Below are 9,089 nucleotides of genomic sequence, written 5' to 3'. Positions count from 1 at the left end.
GACACCGGCCCTTTAAGAGAAGCTGTACACTGCTGGAAGCTGGGCTGGAAGCAGGTGATTGATAATGAAGTTTGGAGTTTGAGAGCGGTGAAATAATAATACCGGTGGTGAGTGGTAAACTGCAGAAAGGACACCGGCCCTTTAAGAGAAGCTGTACACTGCTGGAAGCTGGGCTGGAAGCAGGTGATTGATAACTGGAAACAGGTGAGTCCAGAATGGATCGGAGAGTCAGGCTACACCGCAGATGGAATGCTGGTGCGGGTCTCTATAGCAGAAGTCTGGAGACAGGAGCTGGAACCTGGAAGACAACCACAGGAGAGAGACAAACTGGAACTAGGTTAGACAACCAAAGCACTGACGCCTTCCTTGCTCAGGCACAGCTTACTTATACCTGCAGCAAGGAAGGGGTTGGCTAGGCAATTATGCAAATCAACAATACAGACAGCAGATTGGTGGAAATGATCAGATGACAAAATCCAAGATGGCTGCGCCCATGCAGACACTTGGAGGGAAGTTTGGTTTGTAATCCATGTGAGAATTGAAACAGTAATGGCGACGCCGGCCACAGGAGACAGGAGACGCCAGACTGACAAGCGCACATTTAACCACGCGGGCACAGCGGAGGCCGCGGCTGATGAAATCACCACTCTGACATTCTGCATGTGGAAACTCAGGAACAGCGGGATCCGGTCCTGGAACGCTGAGCCAGCCTTAGGAGGCATCTGAAGGGTAAGTAATGGCGTCCAGATACCCGGATCGTGACACCGGCGTTCAACCGCCATGCCGTCAAACGCAGCCGCGGTAAGACTTGGAACAGACAGGGCCCCTGTTGCAACAAGTCCTGTCTTAGAGGCAGAGGCCACGGGTCCTCTGTGAGCATTTCTTGCAGATCTGGATACCAAGTCCTGGCCAATCCGGAACAATGAGTATTGTTCTCACTCCTCTTTTTCTTATGATTTTCAGCACCTTATGAGAGGAAGAGGAGGAAATACATAGACCGACTGGAACACCCACGGTGACACCAGTGCGTCCACAGCTATCGCCTGAGGGTCTCATGACCTGGCGCAATACCTCTGTAGCTTTTTGTTGAGGCGGGATGCCATCACGTCCACCTGTGGCAGTTCCCACCGACCTGCAATCTGCGTGAAGACTTCTTGATGAAGTCCCCCCTCTCCTGGGTGGAGGTCGTGCCTGCTGAGGAAGTCTGCTTCCCAGCTGTCCACTCCCGGGATGAACACTGCTGACGGTGTGCTTACGTGATTCTCCGCCCAGCGAAGAATTCTGGTGGCTTCTGACTGAATCAGAACCGGTTGGTCTTGAAGCAGGGTCTCCGCTTGACGTAGGGCGTTGTATACGGCCCTTAATTCCAGGATGGTGATGTGAAGGCAAGTCTCCTGACTTGACCACAGACCTTGGAAATTCCTTCCCTGTGCGACTGCTCACCACCCTCGGAGGCATGCATCCGTGGTCACCAGGACCCAGTCCCGAATGCCGAATCTGCGGCCCTCGAGAAGGTGAGCACTCTGCAGCCACCACAGGAGAGACACCCTGGCCCTGGGGGATAGGGTGATTAACCGATGCATCTGAAGATGTGATCCGAACCACTTGTCCAGTAAGTCCCATTGAAAAGGTCCTCGCATGGAACCTGCCGAAGGGAATGGCCTCTTATGATGCCACCATCCTTCCCAGGACTCGAGTGCAGTGATGCACTGACACCTGTTTTGGTTTGAATAGGTTCCTGACCAGTGTCAGGAGCTCCTGAGCTCTCTCTATCGGGAGATAAACCCTTTTCTGGTCTGTGTCTAAAATCATGCCTAGGAAAGGCAGATGAGCCGTAGGAACCAACTGCGACTTTGGAATATTTAGAATCCAGCCGTGTTGCCGTTACACTTCCAGAGAAAGTGATACGCTGTTCAGCAACTACTCTCTTAATCTCGCTTTTATGAGGAGATCGTCCAAGTACTGGATAATTGTGACACCTTGCTTCCGCAGGAGCACCATAATTTCCGCCATTACCTTGGTGAAGATTCTCTGGGCCGTGGGGAGACCAAACGGCAACGTCTGAAATTGGTAATGACAATCCTGTACCGCAAATCTGAGGTACGCCTGATGAGGTGGATAAATGGGGACATGAAGGTACGCATCCTTTATGTCCAGAGACACCATAAAATCTCCCCCTTTCAGGCTTGCGATGACCGCTCTTAGCGATTCCATCTTGAACTTGAACCTTTTCAGGTATATGTTCAGGGATTTTAAATTCAATATGGGTCTGACCGAACCGTCCGGTTTCGGGACTGCAACATGGTCGAATAATAACCCTCTCCTGGTTGAAGGAGGGGAACCTTGACCACCACCTGTTGAAGATACAATTTGTGAATTGCAGTTAACACTATTTCCCTCTCGTGGGGGGAAGCCGGCAAGGGCCATCGGTGAGGGGCATCTCCTCAAAGTCCAGCTTGTATCCCTGAGACACAATATCAATTGCCCAGGGATCCAACAGGGAGTGAACCCACGTGTGACTGAAATTACGAAGACGTGCCCCCACTGGGCCTAGCTCCGCCTGTGGAGCCCCAGCGACATGCGGTGGATTTTGTAGAGGCCGGGGAGGACTACTGTTCCTGGGAACTAGCTGTGTTGAGCAGCTTCTTTCCTCTGCTCCTGCCTCTGGCAAGAAAGGACGCACCTCGGAATTTCTTGTTTCTTTGTGATCGAAAGGCTGCATTTGATAATGTCGTGCTTTCCTAGGCTGTGCAGGACTATAAGGCAAAAGATCAGAATTACCAGCTATAGCTGTGGAGACCAGGTCCGAGATCTCTTCTCCACACAATCCTCAGCCTTCCATATGCCTTTTAAGTCGGCATCACCTGTCCATTGCATATTCTACAGGACACCTCAAGCAGAAATCGACATAGCGTTGACTCTAGAACCCAGTAGACAAATGTCTCTTTGGGCATGTTTTATATATATATATATATATATATATATATATAGAGTCAGGAGGGATGGATGGCACTCCAGCAAACGAATAAATAGTCAGGAAACCAAGTCAATAGCCAACGTTTCGGAGCGGTGCTCCTTTATCAAAGTCTTGATAAAGGAGCACCGCTCCGAAACGTTGGCTATTGACTTGGTTTCCTGACTATTTATTCGTTTGCTGGAGTGCCATCCATCCCTCCTGACTCCATATTACCTTAGGAAGGGCACCTAGATGAGCTGACCTTACAGATATTGGAGTGCCGGACATCTCCCTTGTTTATATATATATATCTTAAGACAGCATCTTTAATATCTATATATATATATATATATATATATATATACATACTAGGGTCTCAATCTCTACTGATAAGGTACCTGATCACGCTGCTACAGCGATATAAACCCATGCCGACACAATCGCCGGTCTGAGTAGTGTACCAGAATGTGCACGCTATCTGCAGGATCCCTGAGGATAGCTGTTATGTCAGGGCTACCTTTTGGGCAAACGTGACACCCTAGGGTAAGATTCCTATCGTATCCTGGCCCTAGTAGGGAAAGGATACTCCCTGAGAATTCTTTGTGGGAAACTGCAGTCTCTTGTCTGGAGATTCCCGCTCATTTTCTTCATGAGAGGAGGGAAATTTACCTCAGCTTTCTTCCCCTTAAACATGTGTACCCTTGTGTCAGGGACAGATGAGTCATCAGTGATATGCAAATCATCTTTTATTGCAATGATCATATATTGAATACTTTCCTGCCATTTTGGCTGTAACTTTGCATTATCGTAGTCGACACTGGAGTCAGACTCCGTGTCGATATCAGTGTCTATTATTTTGGATAGTGATCATTGAGAGACTCTGAAGGTCTCTGCGACATAGGGACAGACATGGGTAGATTCCCTGTCTGTTCTCTAATCTTTTGTGCAATAATTTCACCTTAGCACTTAATTACACATATCCAAACAGGTGTCGGCGTTGTCGACAGAGACACCCCTCACACACACATTTGCTCCATCTTCTCCTTAGGGGAGCCTTTTACCTCAGACATGTCGACACACACGTACCGACACACAACACTCAGGGAATGCTCATCTGAAGACAATTCCCCCACAAGGCCCTTTGGAGAGACAGAGAGAGAGTATGCCAGCACACACCCCAGCGCTATTAACCCAGGAATAACACAGTAACTTAATGTTAACCCAGTAGCTGCTGTTTATATTGATTTTTGCGCCTAATTATGTGCCCCCCCTCTCTTTTTACCCTCTTCTACCGTGTATCTGCAGGGGAGAGGCTGGAGAGCTTCCTCTCAGCGGTGCTGTGGAGAAAAAACATGGCGCTGGTGAGTGCTGAGGAAGAAGCCCCGCCCCCTCGACGGCGGGCTTCTGTCCCGCTTAAATATAAATTTTCTTGGCGGGGGCTCGTACATATATACAGTGCCCAACTGTATATTATGCAAACTTTTGCCAAAGAGGTCCTAATTGCTGCCCAGGGCGCCCCCCCCCCCCTGCGCCCTGCATCCTTACATTGACCGGAGAATGTGGGTGTGAGCAATGGCGCACAGCTGCAGTGCTGTGCGCTACCTCAGTGAAGACTGGAGTCTTCTGCCGCCGATTTCGAAGTCTTCTTGCTTCTTATGCTCACCCGGCTTCTGTCTTCCGGCTCTGCGAGGGGGACAGCGGCGCGGCTCTGGGATCGGACGACGAGGGTGAGATCCTGTGTACGATCCCTCTGGAGCTAATGGTGTGCAGTAGCCTAAGAAGCAGGACCTATCTGCAGAGAGTAGGTCTGCTTCTCTCCCCTCAGTCCCACGATGCAGAGAGTCTGTTGCCAGCAGAGCTCCCTGAAAATAAAAAACCTAACAAAATACTTTCTTACAGCAAGCTCAGGAGAGCTCACTAAACAGCACCCAGCTCGTCCGGGCACAGATTCAAACTGAGGTCTGGAGGAGGGACATAGAGGGAGGAGCTAGAGCACACCAGAATCTAAATTCTTTCTTAAAGTGCCCATGTCTCCTGCGGAGCCCGTCTATTCCCCGTGGTCCTTACGGAGTCCCCAGCATCCACTAGGACGTTAGAGAAATGAGAGATTACTTACCTACATCCCACGCTGATCACGTCCACTTGTCCAGTAGAATCCAATAGGGGTACCCGTAAAAATGAGAGAATACTTACCTACATCCCACGCTGATCACGTCCACTTGTCCAGTAGAATCCAATAGGGGTACCTGTAAAAATTAAAATGATACTTACAAAGTAATCCACAGGAGGGGGAAAGGAGAGAGAGAGAGAGAGAGAGAGAGAGAGAGAGAGAGAGAGAGAGATTGCATGTACCTGATATTGAGTACTGCTAACGAGCGGAGCGGCCCCTCCAGGGGGATAGGACAAAGCTTGCCGGGGGGGATAGGACAAAGCTTGCCACTGCTGGGAGCCGCAACTCAGCCAGGGTGTGCAAGCGGTAAACAGGGAGAGGCGAGGGGGCGGATGCTGTCACCGGGTGCTCAGTGGTGGAAGGGAGAGCTCTGAGTCCCTTCCTTGTCCCGCTGTGCGATTGGACCAGCGGATCCAGCAATGGATCCGCTGTCCAATCACATATGCCTCGCTGGCAGGGGTGTGCTTTCCCTGACAGCAAGGCACTGGTAAGTGCCGCTTTCAGGGTTTTTTTTAACAGGCTTTTACAGCCCAGCTGGAGGCACTAGCTATCAGTGCCTCCCAAACTAGTTTAATAATCTAAAATGATTAGAATAATATAAAGAAGATACATATGACACTGAATATGTGTCATATGTATCTTTTTGTATTATTTTAATCATTGCTGACAGGAGGCCTACAGGCATATTCTAGAAGAGAGAATCAATGCCCAGACATCAAATCCCAACTTCCATGTGGTGGCGTCATACACCATATACGGAATCCCGGAAAGGATCAGTTCCGTAGCCTCAGGCAGAGGAAATGGAGTACAGTACAGTCACGTGTCCTATCTGCCAGCCAGCGCCGCCTCTCAGTTCATCACGTGACTCGACCCCCATTTGCCGGTGTGCCTGGTGTTACGTGCAGCTCTCCAATGTCACGCAACTCAGGGTAACTCAGCTGCCAGGGTGCGGGGGTGTCTGACAGGGCCGCAGCCCAGTACGGGAGGGGAAGGACCTATGTCTACATTGTAATACAGGAATGCAGCTTGGTAATGGCCTGGCAAAGTGTCTGCAAACTATGTATAGCGGCCATATGCATGAACCAGGCCAGGGTTCCCTGCTAGCACCCTGTGTGCATTTCTTCTTTTACTATAAAATATAGATATAGGTAAATTGCAGAATGTTGAAATATAAGTAAAGAACAGAAATAGTCTAAAAATGCTTATGTCTAGTACTATTTGAAAATGAAAACTAAATAAAATGAGTAAGGATTGTGCATAATTAATGCATGCTTTATGTTTAACTTCTATATGCAACAAACGTAAAGGTCTCAAGCATTCTGCACATAAAAATAGAATTATGACGTGATTGCTGCTTTACTCTGTATAGACCAAATGTTCTCAGGGTGATTAAATATATGTAAACAAATACATTATTTAGTCTGTTAAAAACATTGCATATAAGAAGCAAACATTTTAGACCATATTACATTACGCAGCATACAGTATTTAGCGATATAATTGACCTTTCTCTGACGTCCTAAGTGGATGCTGGGACTCCGTAAGGACCATGGGGAATAGCGGCTCCGCAGGAGACTGGGCACAACTAACGAAAGCTTTAGGACTACCTGGTGTGCACTGGCTCCTCCCACTATGACCCTCCTCCAGACCTCAGTTAGAATCTTGTGCCCGGCTGAGCTGGATGCACACTAGGGGCTCTCCTGAGCTCCTAGAAAGAAAGTATATTTTAGGTTTTTTATTTTACAGTGAGATCTGCTGGCAACAGACTCACTGCAGCGAGGGACTAAGGGGAGAAGAAGCGAACCTACCTAACTGGTGGTAGTTTGGGCTTCTTAGGCTACTGGACACCATTAGCTCCAGAGGGATCGACCGCAGGACCCGACCTTGGTGTTCGTTCCCGGAGCCGCGCCGCCGGCCCCCTTACAGAGCCAGAAGCAAGAAGTGTTCCGGAAAATCGGCGGCAGAAGACTTCTGTCTTCAACAAGGTAGCGCACAGCACTGCAGCTGTGCGCCATTGCTCCTCATGCACACCTCACACTCCGGTCACTGATGGGTGCAGGGCGCTGGGGGGGGGGGGGCGCGCCCTGAGGGCAATATAATACACCTTGGCTGGCAAATCATCACAATATATAGTCCCAGGGCTATATATGTGATAAATTACCCCTGCCAGAATCCATGAAAAAGCGGGAGAAAAGTCAGCAGAAAAAGGGGCGGGGCTATCTCCCTCAGCACACTGGCGCCATTTTATCTTCACAGTGCAGCTGGAAGATAGCTCCCCAGGCTCTCCCCTGTAGTTTTCAGGCTTAAAGGGTTAAAAAGAGAGGGGGGGCACTAAATTTAGGCGAAATATGTGTATACAAGCAGCTATTGGGGAAAAAATCACTCAGTTATAGTGTTAATCCCTGCATTATATAGCGCTCTGGTGTGTGCTGGCATACTCTCTCTCTGTCTCCCCAAAGGACTTTGTGGGGTCCTGTCCTCAGTCAGAGCATTCCCTGTGTGTGCGGTGTGTCGGTACAGCTGTGTCGACATGTTGGATGAGGAAGGTTACGTGGAGGCGGAGCAGAGGCCGATAAATGGGATGTCGCCCCCTGTGGGGACGACACCAGAGTGGATGGATAGGTGGAAGGTATTAACCGACAATGTCAACTCCTTACATAAAAGGCTGGATGACGTAACAGCTGTGGGACAGCCGGCTTCTCAGCCCGCGCCTGCCCAGGCGTCTCAAAGGCCATCAGGGGCTCAAAAAACGCCCGTTACCTCAGATGGCAGACACAGATGTCGACACGGAGTCTGACTCCAGTGTCGACAAGGTTGAGATATATACACAATCCACTAGGAACATCCGTTACATGATCTCGGCAATGATAAATGTGTTACACATTTCTGACATGAACCCAAGTACCACATAAAAGGGGTTTTATTTTTGGGGAGAAAAAGCAGCCAGTGTTTTGTTCCCCCATCAGATGAGTGAATGAAGTGTGTAAAGAAGCGTGGGTTCCCCCGATAAGAAACTGGTAATTTCTAAAAAGTTACTGATGGCGTACCCTTTCCCGCCAGAGGATAGGTCACGTTGGGAGATATCCCCTAGGGTGGATAAGGCGCTCACACGTTTGTCAAAATAGGTGGCACTGCCGTCTTAGGATACGGCCACCTTGAAGGAGCCTGCTGATAAAAAGCAGGAGGCTATCCTGAAGTCTGTGTATACACACTCAGGTTCTATACTGAGACCTGAAATTGCCTCAGCATAAATAGTGCTGCTGCAGCGTGGTCTGATACCCTGTCAGATAATATTAATACCCTAGACAGGGATAATATTTTGCTAACATAGAGCATATTAAAGACGTCGTCTTATATATGAAGGATGCACAGAGGGATATTTGCCGGCTGGCATCCAGAATTAATGCAATGTCCATTCTGCCGGGAAGGTATTAGAGACCCGGCAGTGGACAGGTGATGCTGCCTTTAAAAGGCGCATGGAGATTCTGCCTTATAAGGGTGAGGAATTGTTTGGGGATGGTCTCTGGGACCTCGTATCCACAGCAACAGCTGGGAAGAAAATTTTTTACCTCAGGTTTCCTCACAGCCTAAGAAAGCACCGTATTTTCAGGTACAGTCCTTTCGGCTTCAGAAAAGCAAGCAGGTCAAAGGCGCTTCCTTTCTGCACAGAGACAAGGGAAGAAGGAAAAAGCTGCACCAGACAGCCAGTTTCCAGGATCAAAAATCTTCCCCCGCTTCCCCTGAGTCCACCGCATGACGCTGGGGCTCCACAGGTGGAGACAGGTGCGGTGGGGGCGCGTCTCGGGAACTTCAGGGACCAATGGGCTTGCCCACAGGTGGATCCCTAGGTTCTGCAAGTAGTATCACAGGGATACAGGCTGGAGTTCGAGGCGACTCCCCCTCGCCGTTACCTCACATCAGCCTTGCCGGCTGCCCTCGGAGAAAGGTAGTACTGGCGGCAAT

At 49.4% G+C, this 9,089-nt stretch overlaps 1 protein-coding gene across 3 annotated transcripts in view; it reads left to right on the top strand.

The window, feature by feature from the left end:
• The first annotated feature begins 5,921 nt into the window (after positions 1 to 5,921).
• LOC134889403 (acyl-CoA dehydrogenase family member 11-like) overlaps positions 5,922 to 9,089 on the top strand; it is a 140,535-nt gene continuing 137,367 nt past the window's right edge. Inside the window, exon 1 of one of the 3 annotated variants that reach the window (XM_063913375.1) lies at positions 5,922 to 6,055. In XM_063913375.1, coding sequence (XP_063769445.1) covers positions 6,039 to 6,055 — 17 coding nt within the window. In that variant the 5' untranslated portion in view covers positions 5,922 to 6,038. The other 2 variants (XM_063913377.1, XM_063913376.1) reach the window with 2 other exon arrangements.

The sequence above is a fragment of the Pseudophryne corroboree genome, chromosome 1 (assembly GCF_028390025.1).
Source record: "Pseudophryne corroboree isolate aPseCor3 chromosome 1, aPseCor3.hap2, whole genome shotgun sequence".
Lineage (NCBI taxonomy): Eukaryota > Metazoa > Chordata > Amphibia > Anura > Myobatrachidae > Pseudophryne > Pseudophryne corroboree.
This window is presented reverse-complemented; position numbering and strand designations above follow the sequence as displayed.